The sequence below is a fragment of the Gopherus evgoodei genome, chromosome 16, assembly GCF_007399415.2.
Source record: "Gopherus evgoodei ecotype Sinaloan lineage chromosome 16, rGopEvg1_v1.p, whole genome shotgun sequence".
NCBI lineage: Eukaryota > Metazoa > Chordata > Testudines > Testudinidae > Gopherus > Gopherus evgoodei.
In genome coordinates, this window is record NC_044337.1 from 6,458,135 (window position 1) to 6,478,193 (window position 20,059).

At 41.3% G+C, this 20,059-nt stretch overlaps 2 protein-coding genes across 3 annotated transcripts in view; one reads left to right on the forward strand and one right to left on the reverse strand.

Annotated features, from left to right (window-relative positions):
• The window catches only part of MAN1B1 (mannosidase alpha class 1B member 1), a 29,238-nt gene extending 12,877 nt beyond the window's left edge, over nucleotides 1-16,361 (forward strand). For both annotated transcript variants that reach the window (XM_030535794.1, XM_030535795.1), the window contains 7 exons: nucleotides 8-156; nucleotides 821-1,009; nucleotides 3,990-4,180; nucleotides 5,432-5,552; nucleotides 8,191-8,388; nucleotides 10,603-10,734; nucleotides 13,211-16,361. In XM_030535794.1, the coding sequence (XP_030391654.1) occupies nucleotides 8-156; nucleotides 821-1,009; nucleotides 3,990-4,180; nucleotides 5,432-5,552; nucleotides 8,191-8,388; nucleotides 10,603-10,734; nucleotides 13,211-13,414 (1,184 nt within the window). In that variant the 3' untranslated portion in view covers nucleotides 13,415-16,361. The remainder of the gene's footprint in view (nucleotides 1-7; nucleotides 157-820; nucleotides 1,010-3,989; nucleotides 4,181-5,431; nucleotides 5,553-8,190; nucleotides 8,389-10,602; nucleotides 10,735-13,210) is intronic.
• Nucleotides 16,362-18,818: 2,457 nt separating this feature from the next.
• Nucleotides 18,819-20,059, reverse strand: part of DPP7 (dipeptidyl peptidase 7) — a 35,786-nt gene continuing 34,545 nt past the window's right edge. Inside the window, exon 13 of the mRNA XM_030535798.1 lies at nucleotides 18,819-19,784. Coding sequence (XP_030391658.1) covers nucleotides 19,652-19,784 — 133 coding nt within the window. The 3' untranslated portion in view covers nucleotides 18,819-19,651. The remainder of the gene's footprint in view (nucleotides 19,785-20,059) is intronic.

The window sequence follows — 20,059 nt, forward strand, 5'->3', positions numbered from 1 at the left end:
CTTGCAGAGTTTGAAGAAGCAAAGAAATGGGTGGCAACTGATTTACTGCTTGATAAGAATGTGGATGTGAACCTCTTTGAGAGCACCATTCGTATTCTGGGGGGTTTGCTGAGCGCCTACCACTTATCTGGAGATAGCCTCTTCCTGGAAAAAGCTGTAAGTGATTGACTTTCACAGTCCCAGGTAGAATGTGTGTCTTGTGTTGGGTAAAGTGGCAGAAAGGTTCATCAGAAAGTAAACTCTGCCCCGCTTTTCCTCTATATTCCACCATTACTGCCCTAGAGGCTTCTTGAATGTTTTCCTCATCTTTGCCTTCCTGGTGTCATCAGAGCTCTAATTACCTTGGATTCCATTTTAATTGGAATTTCCCTTAATTCCTAATGTAAAGACTAAGATGATACATTTAAGGATCTTTATTATATTTTTACCCAGTAATATTTTGTTTTTATGGGAAGAAAGTGCTAGTCAATGAATTGAGTGGTTACACTCAGGTTCCCTGTCTTGGGAAATACAGTGGTATTCTCCTTCCACTCCCAAGTGCTGGGACAAAGGCCTTGTGCTTGCATTAAGGATTATTCATAATTTCAGATTGAAAACCTGTTACAGGGGATGTGCAGAATGAACTGTAGTGTACAGCAATGGGAACTAGGTAGAAACTATATGCCAATTACTGAGAAGTAGTGATTCTTCTTAATATTTTCCTTTGTTCCACATAAATGGGCTGAAACTAAGCTGCAGTTCTTTTTCCTGTTCTTTTTTTGTTTGATTGCTGAGAGAAATAATAAAAAATTTTTGTTCCATGCTTTTGGGTTCTCTTTAGAAAGACATTGGGAGCAGGCTTATGCCAGCATTCAACACACCATCCAAGATACCATACTCAGATGTAAACATTGGCCGAGGCACTGCCCACCCACCTCGTTGGACGTCTGACAGCACCGTGGCAGAGGTGACCAGTATTCAGCTGGAGTTTAGGGAGCTCTCTCGTCTCACTAGAGATGAAAAATTCCAGGTATGGGAGAACCAGTTGTCATCTTCTTTTCCTCTCTCCACCACTACCTCTCAGCCTCCACCCCATAATTGGTGAAGTTCACTTAGATTGCCTGTACTCTTTTCTCCTTCCATTCTTCTAACAGAGATCAAAAATATTTTTCACTGTGGCAGCTGGAGCAGATTTCATTGGTCGATGAAAGTAAATGCCATTGCATTGCTGATCCACCTCCTACCAAACACCATCTCTAAAACATCTTATCTGGAGTAATTTTATGCCTACTCACGCCATACACATCACTATTTCTTAGTAGTTACTCCACCTTTCAGTTTGCTGGTGAATTCCTGGTTCTTATAATCTCACAACTAAAGAGAGTTCAATGACATATCCAAAGGGAAGCAGCTGGGGCAGGGCAGAGTCTATTACTTTTCAGTTGTTTTTTTAAAGTAAATAGCACAAAGCTCATAGTAGAGGTGAATAATTGCTCCTTTCATCAGAAAGAACTTACAAGAAAAATCTTTGTTTCTGATATGCTTGTGGTATCTTTTGTGTTGTCTGAGACTAGATTACCTAAAACTGGCTTTTCGAAACACCAGGCTATAGATAAACTATATAGAGCTGTCCTCTAAGTATTTAAATTCTATAGGAGGTGCTTAGATATCCCTACATTAATGCTAGTGTTGAAAGCAACTAAACTCCCTTCACAAGCTGCAGGGTGCTTACCAGCTGACTCAAATTCCAGTTATGGGCATGGTGTGAAGATTGTATCTGGGAGAAAATAAGCCAAAGTTCTAACAATTTCAAAGGCAGTGAGAGGTGTATTCTTTTAGTTTTGGAGGTGATTTTGTGTAGTGCTCCAAATCAATTTATACATAAGGCCCTACTTCATTCCCAATATTGTGGATCCCACAAAAGTAGGCTTCCACTGCAATTTTGATTTTTTTTTTAATTAACTTACTTTGCACAATCCACAATTTCACATACGTTTTGAGTATGCAATTAGTACTGCACTAACATTCAATGCCTGTAAAATGTAAAAGGGTAAAGTAACTGGACTCGATTTCTACAGCAGCTGTGTTAAGACTTTGTCTTTTGAATTTTATATTGTGCCAGTCACTTTTTTAATAAATGAATGTAAGATAGTTGCAGCAAAATATCTGGTTATCAAAAAAAATAGCAGGCATAACATAATACTTGAGTGTTTAGATCATTCCTGCAAATTTTTCTTAAACACATTCTGACTTTTCCAAATCACTGCTGTTAGTAAAGGTCCATCATTATTTTTCTGCAATTTTTTCCCCCATGTCTTGTCTGCAGCTCCTCTGCAGTTATTTGAAGATCATCCAACAATTCAAGCTGGGCCTTATTTATACAGGTTTCAGAGTAGCAGCCGTGTTAGTCTGTATCCGCAAAAAGAACAGGAGTATTTGTGGCACCTTAGAGACTAACACATTTATTTGAGCATAAGTTTTTGGGCTACAGCCCACTTCATCGGATGCATGTTGTGGAAAATACAGTAGGAAGATTACACACACACCCACACACTCACCCACCCACCATGAAACAATGGGTATTATCATACACACTATAAGGAGAGTGATCAGTTAAGGTGAGCTATTACCAGCAGGAGAGAAAAAGAACTGTTTGTAGTGGTAATGAAAATGGCCCATTTCCAGCAATTGACAAGGAGATGTAAGGAACTGGAGGGCTGTGGGGGGAGATAAGCATGGGGAAATAGTTTTACTTTGTGTAATGGCCCATCACTCCCAGTCTTTATTAAAGCCTAGTTTGATGGTGTCCAATTTGCATATTAATTCCAATTCAGCCGTCTCTCGTTGGAGTCTGTTTCTGAAGTTTTTTTGTTGTAATATTGCGACTTTTAGGTCTGTAATTGAGTGGCCAGGGAGATTGAAGTGTTCTCCAACTGGTTTTTGAACGTTATAATTCTTGACGTCTGATTTGTGTCCATTTATTCTTTTATGTAGAGACTGTCTGGTTTGGCCAATGTACATGGCAGAGGGGCATTGCTGGCACATGATGGCATATATCACGTTGGTAGATGTGCAGGTGAACGATCCCCTGATGGCGTGGCTGATGTGATTAGGTCCATCACTCAAATATGTGTAAAAAGAACAGGAGTACTTGTGGCACCTCAGAGAGTAACAAATTTATTTGAGCATAAGCTTTTGTGGGCTACAGCCCACTTCATCGGCTGCATGTAGTGGAAAATACAGTAGGAAGATAGAGAGATATGCACACACAAGAGAACATGAAACATAGCTCACCTTAACTGATCACTTTCCTTATAATGTGTATGGTAACACCCATTGTTTCATGTTCTCTGTGTGTGTGTATATCTTCCTACTGATTTTCCACTACATGCATCTGATGAAGTGGGCTGTAGCCCATGAAAACTTATGCTCAGATAAATTTGTTAGTCTCTAAGGTGCCACAAGTACTCCTGTTCTACAGTTATTTGCAGGAACTATGCCTGTACATTGTGTGTGCAGTGGTCCCTAGCTATACTCGTGTCATGAAAATCTCAGCTTAAAAAAAAAAAGTTGGCATCTTTACCAACTTGAGTTGAGCTATAGCATTATTGAGAAATATTTCTGAACTTCACTGATCTCCTCCAGAACAGACACTGTTGAAGGTGTTGCAGGCCACTTAACCTAACGTTAGAGTTAACCTAATGTTCTGTCAGTCGGTGTTTGAATCTGACTTCTAAACGTCTGAGGGACCTGGACTCACCACCATTGCTGAGTCTAGCTTGAGAGAGTTGTATTCTTGAAAAGGAAAGTTGATAAAAAAAAATCTCTAGCTATTCCCACCTCAGATTTGCTGTAGTTTCTCTGAAGCCATAAGCAGCAACTGTATTGGAAAAGGGAAAAAATCCCACTACCGTTGACTGCTCCAGGCCATTTAAGTAACATTGAGCTGTGTAGTTGCATTGTCTCATTCAAGGTGTATTTTTTTTTTTCAATTTATTTTTTTTCTGTAGAAAGCAGTAGATATGGTGATGAAGCATGTACATTCTCTCTCAGGGAAGAATGATGGGCTGGTGCCCATGTTCATAAACACCAACAGTGGGCAGTTCACTCACCTGGGTGTCTACACTCTGGGAGCCAGAGCTGACAGCTACTATGAATATTTGCTCAAGCAATGGATCCAGGGTGGGAAGAAAGAAAATGAGTAAGTTCTCCCACATCCTATGTCAGTTTAAGAATGATGTAAGCTATGAGACTTGCTACCCTAGTTGGCGGTTTAGAAGGAAGAGTATATTATGCAGACTCTGATATGAGCGTACTTGTGAGTAGTTTAAAAAAACCCTCAACAACAAACAAGCTGGGTCAGCAGACCTATTGGTAATTGCATAACAATGTGAGGATCAGACTTCAACTTGCAACTCTGATTCCCCCCTAAACAGGGTGTTGAGGGTTATGATTGTTACAGATGTGGGGGGAATTTAAATTGTTTGCAGCAGGTTCTGTTGTGTAAATAAAATGTTGTTGCTCTGTAGGACACATCTGCTGGAGGGCAAGTACCACATTCGTGACTATCCCCTTTCTAGTCCAGATACAGGACTTAAATTTGAATCTGGTGCCTTGGATTCCAGTGTGTTTCTCTTGTCTAGCCTGAATAACTGGGAAGCACCTTGTTTTGGGATGAGAGGGTTTGGAAGGGTTGGTGGGACTAGGGAGGTGTTATTGTGGGAAAGAAAAGCGCTCGCGCGCGCTCTCTCTCTCTCTCACACCTACCTTTAACTATTAACCTTACGTAAGAACGGCTATACTGGGTCAGACCAAAGGTCCATCTAGCCCAGTATCCTGTCTTCCGACAGTGGCCAATGCCTGGTGCCCCAGAGGGAATGAACAGAACAGGGAATCATCAAGTGATCCATCTCCTGTTGCCCATTCCCAGCTTCTGGCAGAGGCTACGGACACCTTGCTTCTAGAAGGTGTCCTGCAGATAAGGGTTGAAGAATATCTTTAGGGAAAACTTGCATGACTTCTGCCAGTGCTGTACCTGTTGTGTAGATGCAGAACTTCAGTCTCAGTTGGTTCTGAATCCAGCACCTTTCACAAGCATTAAAATTCACAGAGCACTTCTTTACTTTTTAAAATTGTTTTAATTATCATGCTATTCTCAGAAATATATATATGTGTTTTTTCTCCTACACACCCTTGAAAGAAGCCAAAGATGATTAGATATATTGGAGATACATGGTAGATGCATTTTGTGTAAGCATGATTACTTGGATTTTTCTTGATGCTTTATATTTGACTAAATATCTTAAGTAGTGCCATTGAAATCAAATTGCAAGTTTCTACTTTACAAAAAGTGTGGCCTTTGAGATGCATGTACTGTATCTAAAGTATGATTGGATAAATCTACTTTAAAATGTGTATATTTGGGCTAACTGGGAATGGTTTTAATTCACAGACTGTTGGAAGATTACATGAGAGCTATTGAGGGGGTGAAAAAGCATCTACTTCGGACATCACAACCCAAGAAGCTTACTTTTGTAGGTGAACTTGCTCACGGACATTTCAGTGCCAAGATGGTAAGTACTGTACCTGATTTTTTTTCAGTGGCTCTTATGAATACTGTTGCATTCCCCCTGAGCTGTCTGCATTTTTGTAGGGGAGAGATCTTGAGTGCGGTAGTTATAATAGCTATTTGATCAAATGTGTTTTCTGTGTGTGTGAAGCAAAGGTTTTGATAGTGGCTGCTGGAAGATCCAAAAAATGAAAACTACCAGGGACCCTTGCAATTTGCAGATGCTTTGTGCATTTAGATTACACTATGATAGCCTGTGAAAGGTGGTGGTTTTGTTTGTCTTTCTGTCTGTCTGTTTTCTGGGCAGGTGCTATCTTAGTTTAAAAGTATGCTGGGTTCAGGTCACTAGTGACAATATTGAGTAGCTAGGGTACAGATAACAGTCCCTGCTATGGACAGAGGCCCTTTCTTAGGTTTTTATTTGCAGATCTGAATCTCCCTGTGAGTTTCCACTTGTGCTTCTGCAGTAGAAAACATATTCAGTGCAATCATTTGTTACATCATTTCAGCATTTTAAGCACTGAGATACACAAAATAGGTGCTGCTATTCACTTTTTCTACAATGCAAAAATACAAGGAAGTAAATGATCTAGTTAGTAATTAAGGCATGAGTGTGGAAATCAGGGGATTTGGAAGTTCTGGTATTGGCTCTGCCACAAACCTACTGTGTGACCTTGGGCAAATTACTCCATCTCTTGTTTCCTGCCTTTTAGGTGGCAAATATTTGATGCAGGAATTACTGGGTGAAATTCTGTGCCTGTATTATACCAGAAGTCAGATTAGATTATGATGATGAACCCTTTTAGCTTTAAAGTCTATGAATTAACACTCCCTTTTGAAAAGTACTTGGAGTGTTTTCTGTGTAAGACATTTATGTAAATGAAAGTGACAAATATTTAAGTGAGCAGTGCATTACTAATGTATGTGTAAATCTGCCCCCTTAGCACTGCACGTATGAGGATATTAAATTCAGTCCCTGCAGGGCACAGACTTTTATAGCATTTCATTTATCGTCTCTGCTTGAAGGATACGACTGGAACCTCACCATACCTGACTAGTTGAACTTTGGTCTCTCTACATTGATATTACCATCAATATTGATCACTGTCTGTTGAACTGGACGGGGATCTTGAGAGCTTTGTACAGAGGTTCTCTATGAGTACTACGAGATTGGCAGGTGGTGATGGTGGTGGCAGTGGGTATCTGATAACCCCTTTAGGATTTTGGAATGGTAGAAATGAACAAAACTCCAAATTTAATCTGTAGTCCTGTTGTTCACAGCATCAGTAGTGCATTAGCCTTACTGGAAGGGACTATTGATTTTACTGTAAACTGAATTTCAGTGAAGGGGAGTACTGAGAATTGTATGTGTCATAGGTTCCCAACTTGTTTGTGTACTGACTTTGAGTGTTGAATTATTCATGTAACATTTCATAGTATTCTCAGAAAGATAATCACATGTAACTCTGTTGTTTGAGAGTGTTGCACAATCCTTGTGGTAATACCTATGCTTCTGTTCCTTGAATAAATAACTGAATAATAAAGCTGTAGTGTGTAAAATTCATGAAGGGAAGATTCTTGTAACCATTTGGCTCCTGCTGCTGCCTCTGTGCAGGAATAAAATCCACTGTTGTTCTGTGGAATGTTGGCTGTACCAAGGAGACGAGCCTGATATACAGAGGAATACTCAGGATGCCTGACTGAAAGTATCTGGTGTTTCTGACACTCAAATGCATAATAACAAAAAAATTAATTTCTAGTGGTAGGAAGGATGTTCAACTTTACCCCATGCTCCGTTATATTCATATTAAGATTATCATATCAGTTATTGCTCAGAATAATCTATATTTAAACTTCAAATACTTCCCCAAAACCTGTTACCCTTGGTTTCTATGGCTAATTTCTATTTTGCCTTTTGTTTTACTTCAGTCTCTGCTTCAAAATATCAGAGCTCATGAAATTTGCTTTCTGTTCATAGTTTTTATCTTAACCCTCATCCTTCTCTTCCCTATCATTTTTCTTTTGTCTACTTTTTGTGTTTGAGTAATTTAGATTTTAAGCTGTCTGGACCATTTAAAATGTTTAAAGGAATCTCTTTAAAGTACCGTGAAAAGTTAGGGTGCTATATAAATATTAGACACACTGTAAATTGAGGTGGTGGTGTTTTTTTCAAATTGACACTTTCTGATAGAACCTCTTGAAATGCTGTCCCCTGAATTCTTTTAAAAACTAATTTTGTAAGGGTTTTTTTGGTTCCTCTCTTGATTGATTTTAAAGATAGTTCAGTTTCTCCCTTGCTAATTGGCAGTACAGGGTAACAAAGAAACTGACTTTACACAAAGTGTTACGAAATGCACTAGGGTGGTAAACGGAACAAGAAGAGAAATTTTTTCCACTAGCTTTTTTTGGTTTTAGTAATTTTAGGTGTTACACGTATCAATAATAGCTACAAAATCTTGTGACTTCAAGTTGACAGTAAGTCTCCTTTAGTTACGGTGCCAGCCTCATGTCATGTTACATTTCTGCTTAACAAATAATTGTGGTCTTTAAGCGCTCTCTATCCTTATTGTACTGCTCCAGGGTAAGTCAAAGTCTTGTTTGTTTTAATACTTCTCACAATGGATGGTGCTTTTGTCTTGCAGGATCATCTAGTTTGCTTCTTGCCTGGGACGCTGGCTCTTGGCGCTCACAATGGGCTGACTGCTGATCATATGGAGCTGGCCAAAGCCCTCATAGAAACTTGTTACCAGATGTATGCTCAGGTAGAGACAGGCCTGAGCCCAGAGATTGTACACTTCAATCTCCATGCACAAAAGGACCGCAAGGATGTGGAGATCAAGGTAAATAGCCCTAGGATGAGTCACGTGGGGGGGTCATGTGGGGAGAAGTCATGTGAGGGGGTTACATGGCGGATGGGGACGAGTCACAAGGGGGGATCATGTGGGGAGGGCATGTGGCCCCTTTAGCTGGTGCCCCCTTTGTGTCCCTCCCACTAATTGCCTGTCAGAGAAAGAAGTCTGCTACATTTTCCCAAAGCAAAATGTAACCAGAAAAGTAAGGCCATCTTAAGATTTTGTGGCGGGCTGGTGAAACTATTGCTGGACTCCTTGCTCCCAAGAAAATGAAAATGCCCTGTCTATTATTATCTCTCCGCTATACAAGGGCCAGCTGCAGGTTTATAGGAGTGGTTAGCAATATGAGACTTTTGTACTCACCTCAACCTAACTGATTCATGTTACGTAAATGGGAGTGGACCTTCAGATCACCACTGGCCTTCTCTCCTGTTGGAGAAATGGTACCTAGCTCAGTATGCTGGGATCTCTATGTATCTGGTGACATTTGTAAGAAATTTCAATAGAAAAAAAAAAGTATCACACAAATTGACATCTGTGTATCTCTTGCTTTGGATACCTCTGTGCATATATCACATTGTTTCTATGAAAGCAGCAAAGAATCCTGTGGCACCTTATAGACTAACAGACGTTTTGGAGCATGAGCTTTCGTGGGTGAATACCCACTTCCTCAGATGCATGTAATGGAAATATCCAGGGGCAGGTATATATATGTGTGCTAGCAAGCAAGCTAGAGATAACGAGGTCAGTTCAATCAGGGAGGATGAGGCCCTGTTCTAGCAGTTGAGGTGTGAAAACCAAGAGAGGAGAAGCTGGTTCTGTAATTGGCAAGCCATTCACAGTCTTTGTTCAATCCTGAGCTGATGGTGTCAAATTTGCAGATGAACTGAAGCTTTTTCTATGAAAATCTCAATATCTATGAAAATCTCAATCCACACCTGGGGAAGGATGTTCTTTGTTTTGATGGGTAAACTTCCTCCCTGTCTCTCCTCAGGCAAACACTCCCCAGGCTTGAAATTTTTGAATGATCTCTTAACATTCACAAGCTGACTTGCATATAATTATTTGAGCCATGTGTGAGTGATGGAGGAGAGTTGACTTATCAAGGTCCCATCCAGCCCTACATGTTCAAGTCCAGCCCCCTGCACTAAGGCAGGACCAAGTGAAACTAGACAAAGGGTAGGCAGCCTATGGCACATGTGCTGAAGATGGCACGTGAGCTGATTTTCAGTGGTACTCACACTGCCCGAGTCCTGGCCACTGGTCTGGGGGGCTCTGCATTTTAATTTAATTTTAAATGAAGCTTCTGAAACATTTTAAAAACCTTATTTACTTTACATACAATAATAGTTTAGTTATATATTACACACTTATAGAAAGAGAGCTTCTAAAAACGTTAAAATGTATTCCGGCATTTACAGTGATTAAATGAAGACTCGGCACAGCACTTCTGAAAGGTTGCTGACCCCTGAACTAGACCATCCCTGACAGGTGTTTGTCCCACCTGTTCTTTAAAACATTCCATGATGGGGATTCCATAGCCTCCCTTGGAAACCCATTCCAGAGCTTAACTACCCTTATAGTTAAAAAGTTTCTCCTAATATCTAACCTAAATATCCCTTGCTGCAGATTAAGCCCATTATTTCTTTTCCTACCTTGAGTGGACATGGAGAACAGTTGATCACCGTTCTCTTTATGACAGCCCTTAACATATTTGAAGACAGCCATTAGGTCCTGCCTCAGTCATCTTTTCTCAAGACTAAACATGCCCAGTTTTTTTAACCTTTCCTCATAGGTCTCATTTTTTTAAACCTTTTTATTGTTTTTGTTACTCTACTCTGGACACACTCTCTCTTCACTTTACCCACTTCTTTCCTAAAGTGTGGCGCTGAGAATTGGATGCAGTGCTCTAGCTGAAGCCTCACCAATGCTCAGTAGAGTGGGACAGTTACCTCTTGTCTCTTATGTAAGACAGTCTCTTCTTCTTTTTTTTTTTTTTTTTTGGAACTGCATTACACTGCTGACTGACATTCATTTTGTGATCCACTCTAATTCCTGGATCCTTTTCAGCAGTATTACTACCTACCCAGTTATTCTCCCATTTTGGTAATAGTTACCAAAGAAGCTACAGGGTACAGTCAAATTGCTCTCTGCTAATGTATCCTGCTCCCTGACTGAATTATGATCTTTACTTTTTTGCAGCCTGCAGATAGGCACAACCTGCTGCGACCTGAAACTGTGGAAAGCCTGTTCTACCTGTACAGATTCACAGGGGATAAGAAATACCAAGACTGGGGTTGGGAGATCTTGCAGAACTTCAATAAGTATACACGGGTAAGGCCAGCATGCTGAGCAGTAATGGTCTCAGGAGTGTATCTAGGCAAAGTGTTCTGCATATAGGGACTTTTCAAAGTAAAGCTGAAATTGCTCATGTTCCAAGAATCATAAAAATATCTAATAGGTAAAACAAAGCATTAAGAGCTTGACAGAATATTACAGTATGTACTCTCCCTTGAAGCCTATGTACTTAGGCTTATGCATTTAGTACTTAGCACATTAAGGAAAAAGCTTTTATCAATATTAAGAAATAAAAGTCTATGTCTTAAGAGAATTATGAGGAGGACAGACTTTCTAAATTGCTGGGATGGAATTGTCAGCAGGACAAAAATGCTGAGCTATATCCAAACAAGTTTTGTTTTGTTTCTTTTCAAGTGGGTCTCAGCATTACTTTTAGCAATTTCAGATATAGTTTCTAAGGGGCTAGGATTTTCTAGTGCAAAATACCAATATAAAATACCTTCCTGGTAACTCACTGACTTCAAAGCATCAATTGCTTTAACTGCCAAGATACTTTAATAGATACTTGTGAATATGTATCCATTGTCTGTTAAATCAGGGGTTCTCAGCCTTTTTCTTTCTGAGACCTCCCCCCAACATGGTATAAAAACTCCAGAGCCCAGTGGGGTGTGGGAAACGTGGGGCTCTGGCCTCCAGGCATAGTTTGACTTCTGTTTTTTTTTGAGGGCATGGGGTGGGAGGGGAGAGCAGCAGTGGGGCTCGGGCCGGCTCCACACAGCAGGGCTCGGGCGGGCTCCACACAGCAGGGCCCAAGGAGGGAGTGCTCCTTCCACCCCCTTACTCACCTCAGCAGGCCACCCAGCCTGTCTCGATTGTGTGGGGGAGGAGGGGTGTGGCATGGGGTACAACCACAAATTCTAACTCAAAGTGGGTAGGGGGTTGAGCTCTAAAAGTTTGAAGACCGTTCAGGGTGCAGGGAGAAGGGTAGCTAGGGGCTGTGTGTGGGGAGGACCCTCCTCCACAGTTGCTGCTCCCCGAGGGCTCTGCTGGCCCCAGAGCTGGGTCCCCCTGCCGAGGTGGCTCTTACTGTTTGCGTGAGCAGTCAAAGGGGGCTGGGAGCTGAGGAGCAGCTGTAACCCCATGGCACCAGCCACAGCAGCAGCTGCCCTACTCTGCCTGGCTCCAGCCTCTGACCTGGCCACAGAGCAGGGCTTCACAGGAGTTGGGGGAGAGGAAGTGGGTGGGGGGTGGAGCTGTCCCCGGGACTGCCCCACTCTGGATAAGGCACTACAATTTGGGGTGGGGGGGGAAGAGCCTCTTTTGTTCCCCCAACTCTGCACCCGTGCTCGTGGCTTCAGCCCCACAGTGGGGTATTGGGGTTTGGGCTTCAACTGTGGGCCACACAGCTCCCATGGGGGCTGCAGATCCCTCCAGTTTAGAACTGCTGTGTTAAATGATTAGATTGTGTAACTGAGTTGTGATGTTGATGGGATGTCACTCCCATAAAATTTACCTTTTAACAAAGATAATTTGAGAAATGAATGTTGGTCCAGCAAAGTTTCACTGATCCTTCCTTGAAACCATAGTTTCTGCTGTGATTGGGTCAGAGCTCTCAAACTAAGCAAGATCTGGCTGGGATGGTACAATAGCTGGGTGGAAGGTTTCAAAGGAGAAAACAGAGTGCTGCAGGAAATCGTGTTAATGCCTCAGTAGGGGCATTCTTCCCTTTCGGTATGTCTTCACTACCGGCCAGATCGACAGGCAGCGATCGATCCAGCGGGGATCAGTTTATTGTGTCTAGTCTAGATGTGATAAACTGATCCCGAGCGCTCTCCCGTGGACTCCTGTACTCCTGCTCTGAGAGGGCAGGCAGAGTTGATGGGAGAGCGGCAGCAGTCAACTCATCGAAGTAAGTTCATGTTAAGTACATCGACTTCAGCTATGTTATTCACTTCGCTGAAGTTGTGTAACTTAGATCAGTTTCCTCCCCCCCGCAGCCTCCGTGTGTAGAACAGAGTGTTTGCCCCAGCATAACCTTAGAGGAGCACTGTGTTTCTAAAAGTATCTCTTGGATGAGCTATACAATTATAGTCCAGACTGCTTAGGGCCATGGCATCTTTTATGACCATTTCTCAAGAGTGGGGGTATTAAGCCTGTTTGTCCTGACCAATTTCAACCTGGTAATTACAGTAATCGCCTCAAATTTCTTCTGCAGTTTTGATGGGACATTGTCCTCTTCATTTGTCTCTTATATTTTTCTGCTGTTAAACATGCAACATTTCACAGTGATGTGGCTTCATTTTACTGTATGTAGTTTGTGTATCAGTTTGTAAAGTGTTTTGTAATGCTTCAGAATTGAAAATCTTTATGTAAGTTGCAAAATATTATTTTGAAAGCTCTGTCTGCTTTTCTAATGTTAATTTTTTTTAAATCAAAATTGAGAGTTTGTAGATAACGGAAGTTCTTTTTGGCTTATAGAAATACATAAAATTGTTAATTGTCTTTTGCACAGGTTCCTTCAGGTGGTTATACTTCCATTAACAACGTCCAGAACCCCAGTAACCCAGAGCCGAGAGATAAGATGGAAAGCTTCTTTCTTGGGGAAACACTCAAATATATGTTTCTGCTGTTTTCGGATGACGTAGACCTAATCAACCTTGACAAATATGTATTTAACACAGAAGCTCACCCCCTTCCTATCTGGGCACCAGCATAGAAGTACTATGTGAACCTTTGGCAGCGGGCTGTTACTTTGAGTCACTTTACTGTGCAGGGTTTGAACTGGGATAGCAGAGAATTGCTCTATTTACCCTTTCTTGGTTTTTAAAAAAATTGGAAAAGCATCTCTGATTTCGAGAAATCTATCAGTCTTAAATCTAACTCTGTGCTTTAGCTCGGGGATGAACAATCTGTGCACACTATACTGCTTTGCCTGGTTTTGATGCAGACATCATGGTTGGGGAAGCAATTGCAATGTGGACCCTGATGTTAATAGGTTTCTGAGCAACCAGTGACTCACTCATGCCATTCTCTGTGGATTTTGGTTAGATTTCAGGACAGCAACAAGTAGTCTTATAGCACAGGATTGTCTCTGGAGAGAAGGATGTACTGAAAAGTTTTGACTCCAGCTCATTCCATGGTATGAGCCTGTAATATCTCCATATGGGATGTGGGATAGACAGAGAACTGTACCATTGTTCCAGTACAAATGGGGATGTCAGTAATACTGCTGACACTTTGATCTCATTCCAAATCAGTGAGCTGTGCAGCATTATGTCTGAAGAGAGAAGTTATGTTTCAAAAACATCTATAGTACAGCATCTGAATTTATTGAGCTGTGGCTAAAATGAATGAATGGTGGTAAATTGAGTACAGAACTTGCTGCTGATTTAGTTCAAAGTGGTATACAATTTTGTAGATGTATTGCATTTTTTTTTAACTTATCTGCAGGAATGCAGGAGACAATGTGAAAAGCAAACTATACATACATGCATTTATATTTATATATATTTGCATCAGTTAGACTCAGGTATTCTGACTGAAAGCTGCTTTGCGAGGTTGAGCTACAGAAAAGCTGGTGAGCACATTAGGTGTAATTCAAACTCAACTTTCTCAGATCTTGGATTTTAAAAATATTATGTTGGATCAGTGAGGCTTGTTGTTGTACAGAGTAATTCCTACTATTTATCTTACTATGGATTAACGAGGGGTTTTCAATTCTTTTTTCTTCTTCTTTGAAGTACCTTGCTTGAAAGTGTTATGTTCCCCTGTAGAATTAAATACAGATGGTCTGAGGGTCTTCTGACATGGATTCAGAATGTGGTCCTACTGAGAGGGTCTTCCCTCTCACTAGTACTGCCCGTAGACTTGCTAAGAACTGTTTGGGTCTTTGAGGAGAAACTAGACCTAGTGCTTATGTATAAAAGTATCTTCTGTGAGTCTAGGGTCTTGCATTTTTTATTTCTGGAAATGAGTTTCAAAACATGAATTTTGAAAGTAGCTAACTTTTATGCAGTCCTGTGCACACCAATAAGTTGTGAGAGAAAAGTGCTAGTTAATTTATTTTGGGGTTTCTCTTTCTGTCATAGTTTCCATTCCCACAGGTCTCATTAATGAGAAGGGAAGTTACAGGTACGTGTGTAGGTACAATCGACTCTAAATTTGGGGCTGAGAAATAGTGGTAATATAAAGCGACCCATAGCAATTCACTTATGGATTTAACAGTAAATGTAACTTTCTGTTTTATGAAGTAACCAATGTCTTTATAACTTGTCTTGCTGGAGTAGGACATTACTATTTGGACCATTTTTTAAATATATAGGCCGTACTTACCATTCCTTGATGATGGCACATGGAAATGAAGAAACAATTACTGCAAATTATATTTCTACATATATATAACACAGAGAGAGAGAGAGAGAGAGGTACCTTTTTTTTAAGTTTGTTGATGCTGGGAGTTGGGGATTTGCTGATATCACAGGTTAATGCAGAATGAGGTGATCCACAAGTTCAAGAATTTTAGTAATCTTGGAATTCACAAGGTCTCCCCCTTAAGTGCACACTGGAATTTAGAAGCCATATCCTAAGGCTGAATAGTTGTTTTGTTGCTTGATTTTTACATGGTTCATAAGAATTCCGAAGTGTCTTGGTTGTATTTAACGAGGCTTAAGAGTTAATTTTCAGGAGGTGAATATACACCCTAGTGCAGAGAGCATATGCAAGGTTCTGTGTATCACTTAAGCCCTGTATTAAGGTCATAAAGTGCAGTTGCACTCTTAGAAGCATTTGACTCTGCAAAAATGGCACTGTCGGGTTCTATGTATGTTGTGTTGTGATTCCTTCTATATCACATGAGCTCAGTGTACAAGTAGAAGGATATGGGATGAATTTCACTCTGAATGAATAAAGTGAGGGAGGAGTAAACATTATCCCCTTCCCCTCAATCCTAAATTTCTATTCCAAAGCTATTGGTCTGACTTATTTCTTCTCTGGCTTCATGCTGTCTTAGGAAACTAACTTACCGTAACTGGTGGTTTTTGTCAAATCTTACCTTTTTTTAATGTTTTGTTTAATATTGGTCAACATGCTGCTCAGGGTAGAACAGAAACCTAATGTCAGTTTGAAACCATCATTTATTATGCCTGAAACATGTAAATAGTCTGACAATTGGCGATCTGATTGCTCCCTTTCTGACTGCTGAAGAGGAAGCTTTAATTGCTTGTCATGACCTGCTTTTGTGCCCCCTCAAAGATACTTTCTTGCCTCTGATTGGTCTGTGAAGTTTAAAGGCACAATACTCCACCTTGATGGCACAGCACATCCTCTTCCTTTCCAGGCATGATAGGACCAGTGCTCATTCTTGGTTGGAAAGATTCCACTCCTGTACTGTATGGTACTTTGATCCAAAGCCTTAAGTGCAGTGAATATAATCCATCTACTTGGCATATCCATGTATTGAATCAGTTCCCATACTCAAATAATGGATTGTTGCGGAAAGGCCATAATTTAATCCAGTGATGTTAAAAGCCTTTTGCCGCGAGCTGCCTTGGTTACTTTCCAAGAGCTTGAGTGCCTTGCCTAATTCTAACCAAGTGCACACACTCAGACTATTCATTTGAACTTGTGACTGCCTCCACTGAGGAATAAATACTGCTTGGTTTGTTGTGTATGGTCACAGCCTTGAAGTACTGCACACTTACAGGGTGAGGCTAGTAGTGGGGTCTCATTTAGGTACCAGAGTTTTAAACTAGGGCTTGGAAAAATCTATTAGCCCAAAGTAGATATGAAAGGTGGATATAGGGCAGAAGGGAAACCCCCATTTGAGAAGCCTAGCCCCACTGCAACCCCTTAAGTACGGGGATTTCTACCAAGGGGCTGTGCCTGGAATCTGTTGGGCCTCCTCCATATTTTATATGGTCCTGTTAAGAGTCTGATTAAATCTGAAGCTCCACTCATCCTCTCCAACTGCTGGGACGGAAAGAAGCTTTGCCTTTCATTCTCCTAGTGCCTCCGTTGTGAGGGGTTGAGAGGGCAAGTTTCTGCTACTGTAGGCTTCCCTAGACTTTTTTTTTTTTTTGGTTCTTCACCTGTGAAACTACAGTACGTACTCCTGCTGCTGTGAGCTTTTTCAAGAAGCAGCCTGAAAGTAAAAGGAAGACAAGTTTCCTTGCTGCTCTCAGGATGCTGAACAGCAGCAATGAAACTGACAAGTCTAGTTAGTTTCACATTGCTGCTTGGCAGTCTCATGCCTGCAATGAAAACATTGCATCTGTATAGCTGCAGCCTCAAAGAAAATACTGCATTTATTCACTGATGGAAGGTTATTGGCACAATGCAAAGGACTAAAAACTTCAGTTTTTTAAATGAAATCTTAAGTACTGTTGGAAGTGATGACACAAACTTTCATGCTGCCCAGGGAAAGTGTCTGACTTGTGTGTGGATTTTTCAAGTCCTGAGTTAAGCTATTATATTCTGTAACCAGAGGCAGCATTTACTGTTTCTGGAACTTGCCCCTACCCTCCATATGGTTGTATGTCATGATACAGTGGAATGATGAGCCTTTTGGTAACAAAGCCATTGCTGTAGGTCTTAATCCAGCATGCTGGGCTGAGTTAGTGGGAGGAGCTGTCTGCTCCTCTTACCAGCTGGTCAATTCATGTCTTGTGAAACATTCCTAGTTCTGTCTCTTTCTCTGAACTAGTTACTCTGACACTTTTCCCAGGAAATGGTGTATGGCCTTGCAATAGCTGTGACTATCCCAGTTGCCTCTTTGTAGGATGTACTTGATAACTAGGTTATTTCACTATATACTCTCTTTTCTCTTACCAAGATTAAAAAACCATTAAGGAAATCTCTGCTAAACTGGGTCAGATTTGTCTGCCCTAGAAATCTGCAGATTATGAAGCATGACACTCCCCCTGCCCCCTCCATTTGATGAAGCTACTTTTTGACAAGACAAAAGCTGAATTATGCTTCAGAGCCTCACTATATATTTAACTTATCCCCACACTATATCATCTAAAAGCCTTTACTACTTGATTTCCTCTATACTTCGCCGACTTTCCTTTTTTAGCCACTTCCAGGCGTTCTCCCCTGAAGAGGAACAAATCTAATCTGCAGAACTTCCTTGCTAAGTTTCATATTTTAGACTCTTTCACAAGGTGCAAGAGGGTCAAAAAGAACTCTTGCCTCATCTTGAAGTGGAAAGTTGGAAGTCCCCCAAAGGGCAGAGCAGGCCACTGGTCACCACTTGTTCAAAGATTGTAGCTTGCAGAGTACATTCTAGGTGGCTCACACCTCGCCTAGCTGCTTTGTTAATGTATCATGGGACAAAGGCCGATTCTAACCATGGGCATGGTCTCTGTGTGGTTTCTGCTTTTCAGGAGCAGGGAATGCTAGCAAGGCCATATAGCAGAGCAAGAATAAAAGGTTGCCAAGAGATACATCCACCTGGCCCTGGCTTATCTTGGGAGCTAGAGGTGGGGATTCCATTGGGGGAGGGGGAGAGTTGACTTTACTCCTTTCCCATCTCTCCTCTGTAGAGACATTCCGTGCGCTCGCATGGGGCACTATGAACCCTGCTAATTGCTGGAATACTTCAGCTGTAACCTGTGTGACTCTACTTACTACTCCTTGCTCTACATGGGAAACTTACTCCCAGTGCCTGGAGGGTTTGCTTTGAATCATGTGAAAAAGCGTCAAGGACTGGCCCTAGTATCTATCTGAACCAACTGGGGCATTATGGAAGCAGAGATTCATCAGTGTAAATATTAACCAACACTGAACATTGGGTTGAGCAATGGTAAGAAGCTGAATAAGTGCTGTACTTTGCCCACTTCAGTAACGCGTGTCTGGAATGATCTCTTGATGGAGGCTTTCCAAATGCTCCCCCCCCAGCCCCCCCCGTAATCATGGTAAGGATATACCTTTTACTTTAAGGCATATAATTCATTAGTAAGATGTAATATTTTTTCAGTCTTGCTAGTATTGATTGGTACACAGTATTTGCAGTAGGTAAGAGTCTACTTGTTAATGTGCAAAGATGAATTTATTTCACCTCTCAGGGTGAGAGAAAAATATCCTTTTTGTATCCTCTTTGGTTATATTCAGAAGCCAGCCCATGGAATTCTATCACATACTTTAATAAACTTGTAATTTATTTTAAAATAAACGTAGGGGTCATCATTGGAAATGTGACTACTTCTTCACTGCTACTGTTCCTGTACAATAGCTGTTCACAATGGGATTACCTTAGATAGGGCACACGCTCTCCAAACGTTAGTGTCTACTCCACAGCAGACGAACCCATATATATTTTTTTTTACAGTGACTAATCTTTCTGGAGAAACTGGTCTCTTCATTTGAATCCTACAACTCACTGATCATTATAACTAGTACCTTCATTCTACTTCTTCACAAATCACCCAAGAGAACTTTCTCCTTTTAAGCATTTATTTAAGAACACACTGTTTCTAGCTGAACATAAACTACACGTGTCCTCTAGTCTTGTGCAACACTGGAGCTTGGTGTGGGCTGTGAATAACCGTACCTCGCTCTCATAGCAGGGGAACATTCTTTCCTCTACCATTCTGGAAAGCATGTACATGAAATATGACCCAGTTCCTGAGGAATGGTCTAACACTTGCAGGCAAGCTTTTATTCTCCCCTTCCCCCATTACAATTACATCTGTGGTACAATGCAGGTAACGTGTGACCGGTGCAAAGTGCTATTGCCTTCAGTCAATGGATTGGCCTACTTGTTTTCTTTTTACAGACTTGATTGACTCACAGGACACTTTAGACTGGTGAATTTTGATCACCTTGGTAGAGCTATTTGAACTGACATTTTTGTCAAATGATCTGTGCACAAGTAGCTCCCATGGCTGCCACCCTTGTGCTTTCTGGTACACATGCTAGCAGCACAACACTCCTGCTGGCAGCTGGATGGATATCTTCACGGTGATATACCCGCAGATGACATCTCCCAGGCTCTCTCAATCCTAGCAGACTTCACCCACTTATGGATAATCCTTGCTTCTAGGTTGCGTCCATCTGTGACAGATGGAGGATCAGCTGGATTAGATCCTCTGTAGGGAATGCCAAGCATATACAATAGTTAGTTGTCCATATCCCAATACGAGCATACAGTTACTCAGAGGCCACAGCAGCCATGCTCAAGAGTCACTGTGGGATTTCATTTGTAACTAATCTAGTCAGCTGAGGTGCAAAGGATCTAGTTTCCTTACATAAAACATTTGTCACAGGAGGGCTTCCCCTCTTGTGAATGGGATAGCTCCAGCCATGGAGAACAAGGCTGTAGACATACCGCCTGCTTACCATTCTAGTAGTGTATAACCCTGAG